This window comes from Mus musculus, chromosome 6 (assembly GCF_000001635.26).
Source record: "Mus musculus strain C57BL/6J chromosome 6, GRCm38.p6 C57BL/6J".
NCBI lineage: Eukaryota > Metazoa > Chordata > Mammalia > Rodentia > Muridae > Mus > Mus musculus.
In genome coordinates this window covers 48,833,142-48,849,666 of record NC_000072.6, presented here as the reverse complement: position 1 = coordinate 48,849,666, position 16,525 = coordinate 48,833,142, and the positions used below count along the sequence as shown (strand labels likewise).

The 16,525-nt window shown below is 49.2% G+C and overlaps 2 protein-coding genes across 21 annotated transcripts; one reads left to right on the top strand and one right to left on the bottom strand.

Annotated features, from left to right (window-relative positions):
* The first annotated feature begins 3,718 nt into the window (after positions 1-3,718).
* On the top strand, positions 3,719-15,856 carry Tmem176b (transmembrane protein 176B). Of its 19 annotated transcripts, none has more exons than XM_030255532.1 (8): positions 8,253-8,319; positions 9,214-9,306; positions 11,302-11,495; positions 13,330-13,440; positions 13,705-13,761; positions 13,992-14,222; positions 15,041-15,160; positions 15,528-15,850. In XM_030255532.1, exons 3-8 carry the CDS (start codon positions 11,310-11,312, stop codon positions 15,612-15,614), a joined length of 792 nt encoding a protein of 263 aa, XP_030111392.1. In that variant the 5' UTR covers positions 8,253-8,319; positions 9,214-9,306; positions 11,302-11,309; the 3' UTR covers positions 15,615-15,850. The 19 variants fall into 19 exon arrangements, 18 of the variants coding, with proteins under 18 accessions (XP_006506524.1, XP_030111392.1, XP_006506522.1 ...); NM_001286651.1 differs by lacking the exon at positions 8,253-8,319 and adding an exon at positions 8,530-8,671 and having other exon boundaries at positions 11,305-11,495; positions 15,528-15,856; NM_001164209.2 differs by lacking the exon at positions 8,253-8,319 and adding an exon at positions 8,530-8,671 and having other exon boundaries at positions 15,528-15,856.
* On the bottom strand, positions 4,303-8,184 carry Tmem176a (transmembrane protein 176A). 2 transcript variants are annotated; one of them, NM_025326.4, is made up of 7 exons: positions 8,078-8,184; positions 7,266-7,463; positions 6,968-7,078; positions 5,826-5,882; positions 5,488-5,706; positions 4,889-4,999; positions 4,303-4,563 (listed from the first exon to the last, which is right to left on the bottom strand). In NM_025326.4, the coding sequence occupies exons 2-7, from the start codon at positions 7,458-7,460 to the stop codon at positions 4,522-4,524; spliced, it is 735 nt and encodes a 244-aa protein (NP_079602.4). In that variant the 5' UTR covers positions 7,461-7,463; positions 8,078-8,184; the 3' UTR covers positions 4,303-4,521. The 2 variants fall into 2 exon arrangements, with proteins under 2 accessions (NP_079602.4, NP_001091741.1); NM_001098271.1 differs by lacking the exon at positions 8,078-8,184 and adding an exon at positions 7,957-8,011.
* Positions 15,857-16,525: the final 669 nt, after the last annotated feature.

The window sequence follows — 16,525 nt, the reverse complement described above, 5'->3', positions numbered from 1 at the left end:
TGCATCAGGGCTGGCCTCTCATTTGTCACACTAGAGAAGACTGAAGGACATGTCTGTGCAACAATATGAATGTCCTCAGTGAATGCAGATGGTAGATAAGGAGGATCATGCATGTGATGGAGACCAGTCAAGTGGAATAAGAGTCACACGTCTTCCGCTGACCTGTTTATTCTAGGTTTTACCTTTTTCCCATTGGCTTTTGCTAAGGCCCATACCCAGATGCCATGCGCTGTATCTGATATGCTTTGTGGATCCTTCTTAGGAAGACACTAAACTTTTAATGTTTTAAATTTTAGTTATTTATTTTTATATGTGTTTGCCGGTGTGTATGTGTGTTCACTAAGTGCATGCCTGGTGACTACAGGAGACAAAAGAGGGTCCTTTAGAACTGTGAGCTACTCTGTATGTAAATGTAGCTTTTCTTCTGATATAAATGTCATCTCTGAGGTTTATTGCCCCTGTCTGCTAAGCTAGCCCTAGTCCTGGAAGCCTCTACACTCCAGTCCTAGAAGCCTCTACCCTCCATACAATCTACTCTAGGCCAAGAATTCGTTCAGCCTCTGAGACTTACTGTTTGCTGAATATGCTCACCCTTCCTAGTTCTTTCTGAACTCTGTTGGCTGGTTCAACTCAGCTCTTCTGGCTCAAGCTCTTTCTCCAAGCTGACTGATTCAATCTGGTTTCTCTCTTGGCCTTTGACTGAATTGCTCTGCATGGCCTCATACTAACTTTGGCAGTATGTTCTAATCGTTTGGCTCCTCAGTCTCTGGCTTGTTTTGTCTTCACCTGTGTCTAGCTTGTTCTCTCTCTCTCTCTCTCTCTCTCTCTCTCTCTCTCTCTCTCTCTCTCTCTCCTCCCCTCCTCCTCCTCCTCCTCCCCCTCCCCCTCCCCATCCTCCTCCATACTGCTACTTCTTATGCTGCCTTCCTTTCTGCTCTCATGAAAGTTGGGCATATCCTATTCTGTCAAATCTTTCTCTGATTTGTCACTTTGTCTGCCACCCATTTAGACATCTACAATGTAACATTACCTTCATTGTTTGGGAATAAATATGTGTACTAAAGGCATGTCTGTATTCCAGCCAGAGGGATTAAGAAGGCGTGTGCTAAGGGTGTTTCTGCATTCTAACCAGAGTAGCCAAGTTGCTGTGTAGAGAGAATATCTTGTATATTGTATGGATTCATCACCTGTCAGTGTAAAAACCAGTCTGTAGGAAAAGGTAGAATAGAAGATGGGACATCCAGGAGGCAGAAAGAATGCTGGGGTAGAGCTAGGTGTGGACAATTCATCTGGGAAAGATGTGAGGAGACAGACACATGGTACCTGAGCACAAGTAACCAGGCTTGTGATAGAGTGTAGATTAAAATAAATGGGTTAAGTTATGATTCTAGGCAGAGAAGAGCCTAGCTATATGGCCAAGAAATTTGTAAATATATTTTGAGTCTGAGTCTTATTTCTAGGAGCATGGAGCTGGGAGGAAGTACAAGGCCCCACTTCTACATTGCTGGATTGAAATCTCTCTATACATGTAGGTACTGAAAATTAAACCCGAGTCCTCTCAAAGAGCAGCAAGTGCTCTTAACACTGAGCCATCTCTCCAGCTCAACAGTTGTTTGTTTGCTTGTTTGTTTTTAATGATGGATTTTTGTCTACAATGGGACTTAGCTGCCACTCTGTGAGGTAACAATGCATTGCTCAGAATGGTTTCTGGCTTTGAATACAAGTTTCTCTCTCACACTGACTTCTAGCTGGGCCCCGCACAATCCATGTGCTGTGTAGACCATGCTTTCCCTTGCCATTGCAAAATCACCTATGTGGCTGCTCCAGGGCCAGAAAGGAGAGCAGGGGATACTGCCTATGTGTGCCTCACAGGAGGTGAACATACGACTAACTCCTAATCTGCTTACTAGAATCAACTCATCAAAGGAAGTTGGTGAACACAGTCTTTATCCTGGGAAGTAATGTACACTATCAATATCCAGGGCACGTATTACAAGTAAAAGAGAGAAGATAAAGATTGGGGAACAATGCCAGCCTCTGCCAGCAGCTCACTGCTTGCTGTCCCTGTGCTCTGAAGACACACCTTCTGCCCAGGTCAGTCCTGCCGACCACTAGGTAGGTTTGCCTGACGCCTGTTGTAGAAGCTTGAAGGGAGGTTATACCTTCACTTGAGGACCCTGCTCTAGCTCCTTTGAAGTAAGAAGAAGGTTCTTGGAATGATCAGAATAAGATTATGTTTGCCATTGCTTTACTTTTTGTTTCTTAAGTAGGAAAAGGTTTGGGCCCATAGCTTCACTGTTGCTAGGCACTGGGACAGAACATCATGGCGGCAGAAGTGTGTGATGGAAACACCCCCCACTTCTTGATAGACAGAAAGGAGAAAAAAAGTCGTATTTTAAAATTTATGTCTATGCGTGTTTATGTGGGTATTTGCACAGGAATGCAATGCCCACAGAAACCAGCAGCCATTGTGAGATTCCTACCCCCACCCCACCCCCTGAGCTGGAGCAACAGTGAGCTGCCCGACATGGGTGATCCCACCGAACTCAGGCAAGCACAGGCCACACCCTTCGCCACTAAGCCATCTCTCCAGTCTGTGGTAGGGCTTTTTATTTTTTAAGTAAGATTTTATTTTTCTTCTTTGAGAGTTTAACAAACATGGTCACACTGCAGGCAAGGACAGCAAAGATGTAGGACAGGAAACCAGAGAACATCCTGAAGTCTGGTTAGGTCGCCTGCATTATGCAGGCAATCTGTACAAGCATGCAAGACAGAAATGAGAAATACCAATTTCCCCTTTGAAAGTAACTTTAAGAAAAACAAAAAAGCAGGATCTTGGAAATTTTGGTTCTCTTCTTTCCTCCCCCGTTGTGGTGGTGCTGTGGGGGTGGTAGAGTTTGCAAGTGGTGCTGGTAAGCGAGCTGGTTAATTTTCATATTTAGTGACCACATTTAGATTCTGAGATGGGAAGCAGAGGTGAAGAGGTCGAAGTAGCCTTTTGGTTTTGAAATTTAACTTTGTCTATTTGGCAACTGTTCACTCTAATGCATCTTTGGCTTCTTGGCATCAACATCATTCTCAAGTATAAAGCCTTCTTTGCCCATGGTTGTCTTCTCCACTTCTCCACACCACCCTGTTCATCATGGAGGGCTTTGATTGTCTTCTCAGATTTTGGCTGCTAGAATACTTTTTTGTTGACTGGGTGGGTTTGGATGCACAGGCACAAAATTCTGCAGTATGTGACTGCCTAGCTTATGCAAGCAAAGGGATTTTGAGAGAATGCCTGCTTTCCCACTCTGGGAGTCTTGAATAGCACAATCTGTTGAGAGAGAGGGGGGGGGGAGGGGGAGGGGGAGGGGGGGAGAGGGAGAGGGAGAGGGAGAGGGAGAGGGAGAGAGGGAGAGAGAATCCCTGTGTCAGCCTTCAGTAAAATCCCAGTCTCAGAATTTTACAAGGGTTCCTCTGGTAGAAGCCTGTGTGGTCTCTCACCATCTCACCAGAGGGGAACGTAAGAAGCCACACTGTGTTTCCCTAGAGCCCACTTAGGATGTCTTTCTGCCTCTCAATTCTGAGGTGTATCTTTTTGATGTTATAGGTTATCCATGAATACAGACACATGCTGAGCCCTCTGGATCCTTCAGGAGGAATGCTATTGTGCAGGTGCTCATGGAACCCTGATATAGGCTGCCGCCAGACTCAGCTCTCTGGAGTCATCCTCCTGCTCCCATTATGGCCTTCAAGGTTGTTCTTACATTCTTGACAGCATAAATATTGGAGATTTAAAAATATACAAATCATAAGTTGTCCTAAAGTTTTATATATTTTTATAAGACAATTAATCTGGGGGTTTTCTCACAATATATTGGCTAACTAACTTGGGGAAAAAAATAGGTTTTCAGAACCAGGACGGTGAAACACATTTGTAATCCCAATACTCAGAAGGCTGAGACAGAAGGATCATGAGTTCAGGTTTAGATGGTGCTACATAGCAAGTCTCCATCCTCAACATAAATCAATGAGACTTCTGAAATGATTGTATCTTGGTGTCATGTCTTGATTTTTGCTCAACGTGAAACTAAAAACCTATTTATCCAACTACCAGACATCCATCTTCTTAAACCAGAATTCAGGGGACAGTCCCTTTCCCCCTCACCCTGAACACCCGGTCATCTGTTTGCAGGTTGCAAGATTCTAGAGCTGGGTAGGATGTAGGAGCTATGGGAAGCATCAGAGGCTTGCTGTCCTCACGCTGCTCTGCCTCCCAGACAGTGTGAATTCCCTGGTGTGACAAAGCAAGGACCTGCCAGCAATAACAGGAGAGTTTATTATCAAGTTGCTGCCTGAGGAGGGATATAGGACGGTGAAGGATGGAGAGACAAGCAAGTGCTGCTGAGAGCTGCTGTGGTGCTGGGCAGAACCAGGCAGTGGCCATGGCCCTGCTAGTGGGGGAGGGTCTTCTTAGTCCTGCCTGATTCTTCTTTCAGGCTTCAGTAGGAGGGACGCCCGGAGCAAGAGGAAAGGCTAGATCACAGCTGCACCCAGCAGTTTCTTCTCCTCTGTTTCCTAAGGAAGAAGCCAAGGTGAGATGTTAGTGACAGGAAGAGAAAGGGAAACAGGTTCTGTGCTCTAGGCCAGGTAATTCTGGAGCCAGCTAGAACCAGTCTCAGCAACATAGGACCTGTGACTAAAAGCGCCACAGGTCTAGGATGGATGTGGCCTTCCCTGGCTTCTTTGGATAGGAACATTGGTTGGAAACAGAGACTGTATTGGATAGGACAGAAAGACATGATTCTTTCTGGGACTCACATAATGAACTCCCTTCTTCCCTAAGCATCATGTCTCATCTATACAGCGCCACTGCCCCAAACATACCAACAGAGGGACTCACCGCCTTTGTGAAAAATCTTTTCCAGATGTAGACACATACAGGGGTGAGAGAAGCCAGGAGCAGCAGCACCCAGATACCCAAGAGCATAGCTTGGAGGCTCATGAGCAGGGTCTGAGAACACAGGGCAAAAGACAAGCGTGCTGGAGTGACGGCCACACTCCCACCCCTCTCCATTCTGTCTCCTGATCTGGGTCACTTTCTAACCATCACCTCCAAGTCTACAGCTTCTGGAATGGGGAGGGGTCATGGATATAGAGGGTAGAACTCACCAGAAACCTTTCCCACTCTCCTCAGCAGCCTGAGCTGTGACGTGAGAGATTGCTCCAGAATGGACACACATTTACCATGTTGGTAACCCTTGCCATGTTTGCAACCCTGGGCCACCCATGGTTTGTGGCTCATAGTGTTTCTTTCCCAACAGTATGTGATTCCCACAGCAGTGGGAACAGTTTCTGATTTGTTTACTCACTCCTGTATCTTTAGAAACAATCACCAAGACTAGGAGGAGAGGGACCTACTGCTGATGGAGTGCCTTCTCCCACTGGCCATCTTAGTCTCCCTGCCACTATCTGTACTTGTTCTTCTCCATGGCCGCTTACCTTTAGCATGCTTGTGTAGTATATGCACAAGGCAATCCTATCAGCTTCTTCGGGAACTGGAGTGGTTCTAGGCATGGTGGACCATCCATATGAAGAGTCTCTTTGACAGACATCATCTCCGAGAAAATACCAGTAAAAATTCAACTCACGAGACCCAATAACGATGGCAGCCACAGCGGTGCAGAAACTTGCCAGCACAAGAAGGGTCCTCATCAGGGCCTAGGTAGAGCAGAAGAGAGACCTCAAAGATTCAGTTTTAGCCAGCCTGTGTGTGATGGGGCAGGAGGTCTAGCATAGCCTTGAGGCAGAGCCTGGGTCCTGCCTGGTCCTAAACTTACCCAGCAGGTACCACCCCGTTTCTTGTGAAGGAAGGCAACAGCTCCAGCCAGCATAGCCTAAGGAGTGATTGAACCAAAAGAATCAGTATAGGACAAGTGTCTGTTAATCCCCCGCCTCATTTCCTCTGTGTTTGCCATCTGTAGTGCCAGCCACATGGCCTAGAGCATTTCCTCTGCATCTCAGATGTTCTGCTATGTTCTGTTGTCTATGGTGGAGTAACTGTGTGGGACAATGAGCTTGGAGCACAGTTGTGAGGCTGTAGGGCACTGTTTTATTGACACCTAAGTGTACACGGTTGAGTCAGGTGGGAACCTTCCTATCCATCCCAACCACCTTCTTTTAAAGTCACACTAAATTCTTCAAGAACGTTCCAGGGACCAGAGATCTTGTAGGTCAGAGTCCCATACTGTTGGAAAAGCTGGGGATGCAGAATGTGACTTTAGGCAGCCTTGGGTCCAGACACTTGTCTTAGCAGCCGTTGGGTCCATCTAACTAGGATAGAAGAACGGGGAGTCTGACGCAGTTCGGTGGGCAGATGGGTCCTGATCCTATTTGATTATTCTATAACCAGTCCATATAATCCTGCCATTGGATGGATTAGCATGGTTACTTTAATCTCTCCTCTCAATACATATGTTTTGCTGTTCTGAAAGTGTGGGTCTATCAGAAAGTCCTTTGTACCTATGACATAACCAGCTCAACCTAACCAGCTGTCGTTAAATACAATAGCACTCTTCTGACAAAATTCATCCCTGGATCCCCATAGGATGAGCATAAGGAAGTAAGAGAGCCAGAAGACAATGCTTCCTGCCTGATGCACTCCGCTTTCCCTGTCTTGAGGCAGGCATTAGAGGTAGATAAGCCCTGAGAGCCTTAACTGTTGATGACTACTGATGGCAAGGAGCTTCTGTCAGCCTGCTGGGAGAAGCATGGGACAAGAGACAAAGCTGACCTGCAGCTGCACAGGCGACCATTTCATCATTTGTCATGTACACAAGCACCAGACTGGCTTACTTAATTCAGGTCTTGTTTGGCTACATACTCTGGGGTGCCACATCAATGGTGGTGGTGGAAGGGAAGCAAAGGGACCGCCATCCCTGTGCTCTCAGACAGCCCTGGACCTTCATGATGCCACACTCACCACGATCCCAGTCCAGAAGGGGGCGCCTTCGGAATACATGGCTAAATAATGGCCTATGTAGAGGGTTCCACCCAGAACCACACTCAGAGCCCCCAGCACAGTCTGCACCACCTGGAAGAGAGAGGACTTGAAACACAGCTCTCCAGCAGCAGGGCTACCTGTTAGCTGCAACTGTCTGTACACACAGACAAAATCAACTCAATGTCTTAGGAGGACAGATGTATAGAGGAGGCCAGAGGAAAATATGGCCCAAATGAGGGTCCCTCCCTGGGCCCATCAAGCACGTAGCTACTCTCACCCAGGAGGCCACCAGCACTCTGCTGCTGCCCTGGCTCTGGGTGGAAGCGGATGCTGGAATCCTTAGCAATGAGCATCCGGCCAGCAGAAGTTTGGCCAGAGCAGACTCCTGGTGGATGTGCACATCAATGTGGGTGGGTTGTGGAGCCTCAGGGTCCACCTTGCCGACGACTGCAGTCTCCATGTCTGTGGACATCGTCTGTGAGGGAGAAAAGGAAAAGCAGGAAGAAATATTTGGCAGATGTTTCAGAGGCGGCTTGGAGTTGGGGGCTAACAGAGACACAGAATGGCTGCCCCTGGCTGTGGAGCTGTATCTTCAGCTCTTTTGGAGGGTTGTCTGTCAGGGAAGCCTGATGCTGGAGTACCCGCTTCACCCCACATTTGCTTTGTGCCCCACTGCCATGGTCTTCAGGAGCCTGATGTTTGGATCAAGCAGAACGCACACAACCTATCTCTTCACCCAACCTCTGATTGGATCTCTTCTCCCCAGCATTTTCTGAATCCAGGTCAGAGGCCAAGCCCCTTAAACAGTGTCCCCCTCTAACTGCCCCATAAGCTTCTGTTGCAATTATCTCTTCCCTACCAGGGTCCCAGGGACCACCTCACCCAGACGCCACCATCTCCTTGGATGAACGACAAGCACTGACTGACCCTGTCCCCACAGAATTGAGTGGTAGAGATGGAGGCCATACCTGTCCCTGGAGGCACACCCCAGTGTGTCCACTCCCCTAGCAAGCTCGCAGGGCGTCAGACTGGATGGATCTGGATGGACTGGGAAACGAGCTATGCTAAAGTGATGGTGGGCTGTCTTACCTGATTCCTCTGGGACCGGGGAAGTGTGCAGCAGGGAAGGCCAGAGCTCACACAGAGGCGCTGGCAGTAGTTGAGAACTTCAGCCCTGGCAGGAGGAAGAACCTGGGTGGGAGCCAGAAGGGGAGGGGGAATGGGCAGACCTCAACACTTCCTGGCAGGCAGCTGGGACTGAGGGCCCCTTTAGGGGTTTTCCAGCAGGCAGCTCCTCACTGGGCACTGGAGAGCTGGAGAAGGTGGGCGAGGTAAGAGCTGGGGTTGGCACTGATTGTTCCTGTGGAATCCTTTGATTGCACAGTGCTCTCTCTCCCAGTCAGGGATAGAGCTTTCTGAGCAGGTGCTGGCCTGTGCCACCTTGGGTGTATGAGTGTATCTGTGTCACCTGTATCCCTGCTCCAGCAGGCCTGATCATCTACTCCTGATGGACCCCCCTCAAGTGGGGCCCTTTCCTGTCAGCTACTTGCTGGCAAACTGAGAGACTCCATGTCAGGCCCCATCCCTCCACCCCCTTCTTGCTCTCCTCTCTCTGGGGTCAGCTTTAAGCCAGCTCCTCCCAGACCTCTCAGTTCCAGCCCCACCCATCGCAGAGGACAGCAGGTGAGACAGGACCCTTCACGGCCCCTTGGTAGCCCCCTTTTGAAGCATAGGGTTCCTTCTTCTCTGGAAGAGTCTCCAAGTCTACTCCTCAAGCTCCATCTTGGCTCAGGATGCTTCTCCTTCCTTCTATCTCTGCTTTCCTGTAGGACTCTGGGGAGGGAGGGATGTGTTGGACAGAGGATGTGACTCTGGAAACAGGGCTGAGGCTGGGGAGGTCAGAGTCTGGCTTTACCTTCCATAGTTATCAGTGCCTCACGCCTGCGTTCTAAGAGCAGGGCCTTTGAGACCACGCAGAGGTGGGACAGCTGTGGGGACACGGGGTGTTCTTTTTCTTTGTTTCTGAACACTGGGAGGAGGGATATCAGAGAGCCACTATCTGGAGCGGTGCCAGAAGTGGTGAGAGGCTTCTTGGTGCCTAGGGCTTTAGTTCCTGCTCTGCAGAGGAAGCAGAGGGATTCTGGGTGGCCAGGGCAGGGATAGCACTGGGGGTCTAGAGGGGGCCAGCACCCAGACAACTGAGACTTTATTCCTGGAACCTCAAGGGAAGGTGTGAACCTGAGGCCTTCATTTGTGTTTCTCTTCGTCCCTCCTGAAAAGTTGTCAGACTCCTGTGCTTTCGGCTCTGAGGTGCACGGGTGAGTGGAAGGTGCTCCGTGGCGTGGGGGAGAACATGAAGGGATGCAAAGGGAAGTGACTGGAGTGGCCGTCAATATCCAGTCAGAACTGATGCTTAACCAGACTGCCCAGGAGAGCCACTGGGCAGAACTTCTTTTGGACAGAGGCAAGCCATCAGAGGGGCTAAATGGTTGTTATAAGCCCATAACAGGAGACAGTGGGAAGCTGTGTTAAGCTCTGTGCTGATTAGAATGGAGGCCACGCTGAGGAAGTAATCAGGCAGAATATGAAGACCTCATGGGCCTGCCTGAGGCCCTATGGAAACTCGGAACAGTGGTTTTATTCAGTGGGAGAAAAGTAATATATACCACAGACCACAGTAGAAACTGTTTTTCAGAAATTAATACCTGGACCAGCACCATAGGTCCTTGCCTCTGTATCTACCAAATTATGATATACAGTCCAAAGATCAACATCTTTTTTAAAATTACTGCATGTTTGTAATTTAAACATGCCTGTTCATGTGGGTGTGTGACTAGGGGTGCATATTGCCGGTCGTAATTTTCAGATATAAAAGAACTTCTATGAAAAAAATCAGGACATGTGAGGAGGAGGAACTCACAAAAGCATAAACTAAAAAATGCCTTTCAAAACAAATAGCCAGCCAGCCACTGAAACGGTGAGAGAACCAAGCTGGAGAGCCAGGGAAGAGGCTTTATGTGGGGAGAGTCCTGGGGAATCGTTATTTTTATTTTTCAGACAGGATCTCATTGTGTATACCTGGCTGACCCAGAACTTGCTATGTAGTCCAGGCTATCCTCCAACTCACAGAAATCTACCTGCCTCTGCCTCCAGGGTGTTGTGTTTAAAGGTGTGTGCCACCACACATGGAGGGAACTTTTTACAATACACACATTCCTATGCCTTGATTGTAGCTGTGTTTGGATGAAGATAGACATTTGTCAGACTTCAAGATAAGCATTGAAAATGGAGCAAGTGTTTGCATTAAATGAAAACCTACAATAGAATGTGATATCTCTTAGGTAAGAAAGCAGAAGTAGCTGGCACACTCCATGGAGGTTGGGGGAAAGCCGCTCCATTCTTGGATGAAACGCCTATGTGGTCATTGCTACCACATCTGCTGGGGGCGGGGGGGGGGGTGTCACTGACAACAGCCACTAAAATGCATTATTCTTTCCACCCTGGTTGTCATACAAAGGGGTTGGAAATAACCTGCGTGCCTGTCAATAGGATACTCTTTCAATATTATGACACACACACACACATAGGGGTACTATGCAGTCATACAAATGGAAGCTTTGGATAGACTGGTGTTTTGTGTGTCTCTGTGTGTGTGTGTAAACTCAGGTTCCTTTTCGTCCCACTGAGTGAGACCAAGCCAAGCTATGTTAGGCAGCCTTATGTTACTGTGAATAAAGCAACTTGAAGGAGGGTTGATTTATAGGTTTGTTGGCATGGATTGCTGTTTTTGATGTTTTGAGCTGAGATAAGGCCATTGCTCTGGGCCGCAGGCAAGGCAAACACAAAGGAAGAGGGACTGTGTCCTAGAGGCTGCTTGCCTCAAGGTGGTAAGGAAAGAAAGACAGAGGGAAGAGGGGAGAGAGAGGAGGGAGGAATGACTATGGGGGGTAGATGCTCTTCAAAGGCATACCGTATTGACTTACATCTTCCAGCCAGTCCCCACTTCCTAAGTCTCCACAATCCACCCCCACCAAAAGCACCTGCAGTCAAGCAAGCTGTGTGAGCCTGTGGGGAGCACCACCTAGGAGCACCGAACATTCAAACGATAGCATCCCATTAATCCTTTGGGGAGGGGGCCCAGGGCTGTGCCTGGTGAAAGGCTCTACAAGTGGTTTGGATCTTCAATCAGGGCCACTGTGACAAGGTATCTGCACTGCTCGGAAGATCCTCTTCACCCTGAGCCCCTGGCCACTCCTTACTCCACTTTACCTTCCCTAACTGTGCACTTCATCTGTCTCTGTTGCTTTCCCCAGCAGGAAAGATGGTCCAGAGCACAGTGACTGTGAATGGAGTCAAAGTGGCCTCCACACATCCCCAGTCCGCTCACATCAGCATCCACATCCACCAAAAATCTGCTTTGGAGCAGCTGCTGGGAGCTGTGGGCTCCCTGAAGAAGTTTCTCTCCTGGCCTCAGGCCAGAATCCACTATGGGCAGCTGTCTCTAGGGGTGAGAGTTCCTGAGGTGGCACAGAGGGTGGAGACTCCCATCTTGGATAGGATGCAGAGGAATGTGTTCTGAATCCTCAGGGAAGCACACAAGCTCATGGCTCCCCTTGCATTTGGGGCAAGGATTTGGGATTTTCTCTGCAGGGATTCGGATGGAAAGACATAACTATCTCTCTTTGGCGCAGAGAGGGCTGTGTCCGACAGAGAGTGGGTGACAGGAGAAGAGTTTCAGGGCTGTGAGATCAGGTCTTCCCCTGAGTTAGTTCATGGGGGCCAAAGGCTGCAGATGCAAGACAACACTAACCAAACCCTTCAAGGAGAGGCGGAGAGGACCCCTGAGCCTGGAAGTTCTCAGCATGACTAGAGTTAAAAGTAGATCCAGTGACATAAACACGGGACATCTCACCTGAGGATCCGGGGTGTGAGCAAGACTCTGAGCTAATGGGAACAGGCTTAGCCAGGGAGCAACAGGATGCGGAAAGGAAAGAACACCAAGGTAAAGGAGTGCCAGGAACAGGGCAGCCGCAGCTGATGCCAGTGCTGGTGCTGTGAAAGTAAAGACCAGAGGGAAAGAGGCTCACTGCTGATTTTGCCAGAAACCGTGAGTGACAGGGGGAGGAGCTCGGAACCAGCTTCTGTGCATGAGTTTTGAGCACAAACTGGGCTCAGGTTGCCTCAAAGCCAGGAGGAACCCAGGTAGGAAGATCCAGGCTCGGTGCTTGTGTGTCAGAGCAGATGCAATGAGGGGAAACAGGAATCTAGATTTTTGAGTGCCCTCCCCGCAACTTGGGATGGGATGGGTTTAGGGTGTAAGGAAGAAATAAGGCCAGAAACATGCAAAAGTTTTAGAGATGGTGAGAGCCCTGGAAGGCAGAGGCTATCCTTGGGGTGTAGGGTTTGGTACAATCTAATGGATGAACCCGAGGTGCCGGAAGGACATGCAGATGGGGCACAGGTGTCAGTGACAATTGGGCTTCCTAGGAGAATACTCATCATAGTTAGGGCTGTCTGTGGTTTATTGGGGCTGCACCACCGTTGAGATGAGAAGATCGGGATGGGCTTGAGCAGTGGGGAGCATCACATGGTAGGATAGCCTGTTGGGAAACACCATGGTTCAAGGAAATGGCTTTAAGTGCCACCTTGCTTAATCACTGACTGGACGATTCCTTAAAGAGCCTGCCTTAAGCTTGAAAGACTGAGGCATGTCCCTCATGGTAGGTTATCTGCAGCCACACCTTTTTCTAAAAGGGGTCTCTCTGGCACATCTTTTTTCCCCATCACATAAGACCTTAAATAGGCTATGCTGGCCTCAAATTAGCCATGTATCAAGGACGGCCTTGGACTTCTGAGTTCCCCACCTCCTCTTCCCCAATGCTGGGTTTACAGGCACGGATAACCTCATCAAGGCTTATCTAGATGGAATCCAAGGGCTCATGTATGTCTCTGCATGTTCACCCCCCAGCCCCCCACCCCTCAGCACTATGTCCTGTCTACACAGAGCCCTTGCCATTGTGTTTGGATATGAGGAGTTAGGTTGGGATTGGATGCTGAAGGAGGTGCTGAACTTAACAGGATGATATTCTGGAGGGAGAAGGAGATGGGAACGGTAAGAACTGGCAGAAATCGATGACATTAGGGAAAGGTAAAGAAAGGCAGATAGGTGGAGAGCAACGCAGACCAGTGCGACTCAGCAGCTGTTAGGACAGATCCTTCCAGAGTCAGAGCTGTGAGGAGGCCAAAGCAGAGGGAAAGCTAAGCCCAGCCCCTGGGTTGGAGCTGTGCAGTTATCCCTGGGATGTGAAGGGGGTTGATTTTTTTCCCCTCCTGTCTTGCAGGTGACCCAGATATTGCTGGGGCTTGTGAGCTGTGCTCTTGGAGTATGTCTCTACTTCGGGCCTTGGACTGAGCTGTGCGCCTTTGGCTGTGCTTTCTGGTCGGGGTCTGTGGTGAGTAAGAAACTAGCAAGGAGCTAAGTGGAGCTAAGTGGTTGCCTGGGGGCTGGAGAGAACCCTTCTGAAGCACTTTTTTTTCCCCTGGGCAAGGTTAGAAAGGGCAGGCCACAGTGACAAGTGTCGGCTTGTATGCTGCTTGCCTTTGGAACCCTGCTTTAGTTGGGCTGTTCCCGGAGCTGTTGGTGGAAGTGTGATGGGAAACCTAGCCAAAAAAGGAAACTGGAGGCCATTTATTTTTCTGGTGTCTTCTCTTTCCAGGCAATTCTAGCTGGAGTTGGTACTATTGTCCATGAGAAGAGGCAGGGAAAACTGTCCGTGAGTCTCAGCTTCCTCTATCAACCCTATCCATCTCTACTCTCCAAAATGGCCACTCTTCCTGCTCTTCTCTACCTTTTATCCTTTAGTTAGCGATACAATGGGTCTTTCCTGGAGGGTTAGCAGGGGCTTCCTGACACAGTGGCGGGGGGAGTTGGGTGGGTTTGAGGCCGTGATTCTGTGACTCTGCCACTGATGAGCAGAGTGGCATCTGGACCTCTCTCTTCCAGGGCCAGGTATCATGTCTCCTCCTCCTGGCTTGCATTGCCACAGCTGCAGCTGCTACCGTTCTGGGTGTGAACAGCTTAATCAGGCAAACCAGTGTTCCCTACTACGTCGAGATCTTTTCCACATGCAACCCCTTGCAATCAAGCATGGACCCTGGGTATGGGACAGTGCGATACAGTGATGATTCAGACTGGAAGACAGAGAGGTGCAGAGAGTACCTGAACATGATGATGGTGAGAACAGAACCCACACTACCCTCACTCTCAGGGACTGGAGCCCTGGAGGGCAGGAATGAACAAGCTCAGTGAACTTGGCCTTCACCCCAAGGCCTTTGGTTAGAAAGCTATCATTGAAGCTGGGGCATTTCTCAGACTTTTGTACATGACGATCCCTAAATTAAAGGTGGGGTTGTAAGCCCCCACTGTAAGCCACCACTCTGTCCTTTTTATTGAATGGCTATTCTGCTTATCTACTTATGGATGCATAAGGTATCACACATGCGTGCGCGCACACGCTCACACACACACACACACACACACACACACACACACACACACAGCAGATAAGATAGATTTAAATGCCTCTTTGTTCATAGTTTTCACAGTTCTCTGGGGTAGCTGAGTCGAGACAGTTCACACCTGGGTTTTCCTAGAGAGGTAGTGGGTGTGGTCATCTAAGAGCTCACTGGGGCTGGGCACTCACACTGAGGCACTCATGTGGCAGGCAGATGACGAGCTCAGCTGAGCTGTCATCCTGAGAACCTGCAGCAGCTTCTTCATGTGCCTCTGGCTTCCCAGTATAGCAGTCATGTCCTGGGAGCTTGTCAAGAGGCAGGAATTGAAGCTGCCAGACTAGTGAAGGGCTGTCCATCGATGGCATGGTGTCATTTCCACCAGCCAAGCAAGTGGATTAGAAATGGTGGCCACCTTGTCACTAGAGGATGCCACCTGCTTTCCTGGAAAGTGTCTGGACTGAGTGTGGCTTTGGAAAGGTGGCGATGTGAATCAGGGGAGCCAACAATTGACTGAGTCTGTTCTTCCCTTGCCTCTAGAACTTGTTCCTAGCGTTCTGCATCATGCTCACAGTGGTCTGTATCCTGGAGATTGTTGTGTCTGTGGCTTCCCTGGGACTAAGTCTCCGAAGTATGTATGGCCGGAGCTCCCAGGCCCTGGTGAGTGTTCGGGAAGGGGCTTGCTGGGCAATGTGGGTCTCCGCAGTGAAGAGGGGAGAGGAACACATGGGTTCAGAAGTCCCTGATCTTCCTTCATCCCTCACTGTCTGTGGAGTGTGAACCCATCTTGTGTCCCAGCTGGCTTCTGCTACCTTGTGCCTTTCTGTGGCTGCCTTCACGCTCATTCCCCACTTTGTCGAAGTCTGTTCCTCACTTCTCCTACTCTGCCCCTCACCTTTCCTGCCGGAGAGCTCCTCCTTGCTGTCATTCCCTGTCGGTCCCTTCTTCTGCTGCTTTCAAGTGCGGAAACCTCCTCGGGCGTCTTCACCTTCCATTCATGAATCTCTTCCTCCTCTTGTCTTTTCAGAATGAAGAAGAGTCAGAGAGGAAGCTTCTTGATGGGCATCCAGCACCTGCGTCCCCGGCCAAAGAGAAGATCCCTGCTATCCTGTGATCCGCCCACACCCACGTGTCCCTGTCCATAGTAATCCAGGGAGGACGCGACTGTTCCCAGGGCCTCTTCTGGCCCCGCAGCACACACCTACTTCTGATGTAGCCACTATTCAGCCCTCTTTCTCTCCCTCTCTCCCCACTGTCCTCACGCCAATGTCCTTTCTTCCACGAACAGATATTATGTCATTTTATCCAATGCCGATAAAGGAGAAACAACTTGAAAATAATACCCTCTCACAGAAAGGTGTGGGCTCTGCATTGAGACAGACAATGAGCCAGGAAAGGCCATTTCTTGAGTTGTCATGTGGGCAGAAGAGTGGTGGTGGAGCCTGATAAATACTCTGGCAAAAACAACTTGTGGGAGAAAGGGTTTATCTTATTATCCTGTCCATCAGTTGGCGGGGGGAGCATCAAAAGCAGCAGGAGCCTGGAGAAGCTGGTCATATCACACCCACAATCAGAAGCAGAGAATGGTAAATGTGTACATACTAGTGCTTGGCTCTCTTTCTCTTCTCTTAGTTCAGGATTCCATGCCTAGGGAATGGTGGCTCCAGTGGTGGATGGGTCTTTACCCCCCAATTAACATAATCAAATTACTCCCACTCCCACCACATATACATGTTTACTGAGAAGCCCTTCTTTCAGGTGATCTTACATACTTTTAAGTTGATTCTCCCAGAACCCATCCCACTACATGTTCAAGGGTCAGTTGCTATAGACAGGCCTGTAGGTTTGGGTCTCATGGAATTAAAGACATATAATTTGTTTAGAAGGTGAGACATCAAAGAGTGTGAAGTGCCAGGCAAGAAAGTAGTGTGAAGTGTTTGTCGAGTTTCTGTCAGAGGTAAGGAACACAAGGAAGTTATAAAGATGACACTGGGGGAGGGGCTCCGATTGCTATTGGTGCTTAAC

Coding starts and splice junctions, on each gene's coding strand:
- Tmem176a (NM_025326.4), bottom strand. CDS start 7,460: ATGTCCACAGACATGGAGACTGCAGTCGTCGGCAAGGTGGACCCTGAG. Junction 5,000..5,487: donor ACTACACAAGCATGCTAAAG/GTAAGCGGCCAT, acceptor CTGTGTTCTCAG/ACCCTGCTCATGAGCCTCCA. Junction 4,564..4,888: donor AAAGATTTTTCACAAAGGCG/GTGAGTCCCTCT, acceptor CTTCTTCCTTAG/GAAACAGAGGAGAAGAAACT.
- Tmem176b (NM_001164208.1), top strand. CDS start 11,310: ATGGTCCAGAGCACAGTGACTGTGAATGGAGTCAAAGTGGCCTCCACA. Junction 13,441..13,704: donor CTTTCTGGTCGGGGTCTGTG/GTGAGTAAGAAA, acceptor TTCTCTTTCCAG/GCAATTCTAGCTGGAGTTGG. Junction 15,161..15,527: donor GCCGGAGCTCCCAGGCCCTG/GTGAGTGTTCGG, acceptor TTGTCTTTTCAG/AATGAAGAAGAGTCAGAGAG.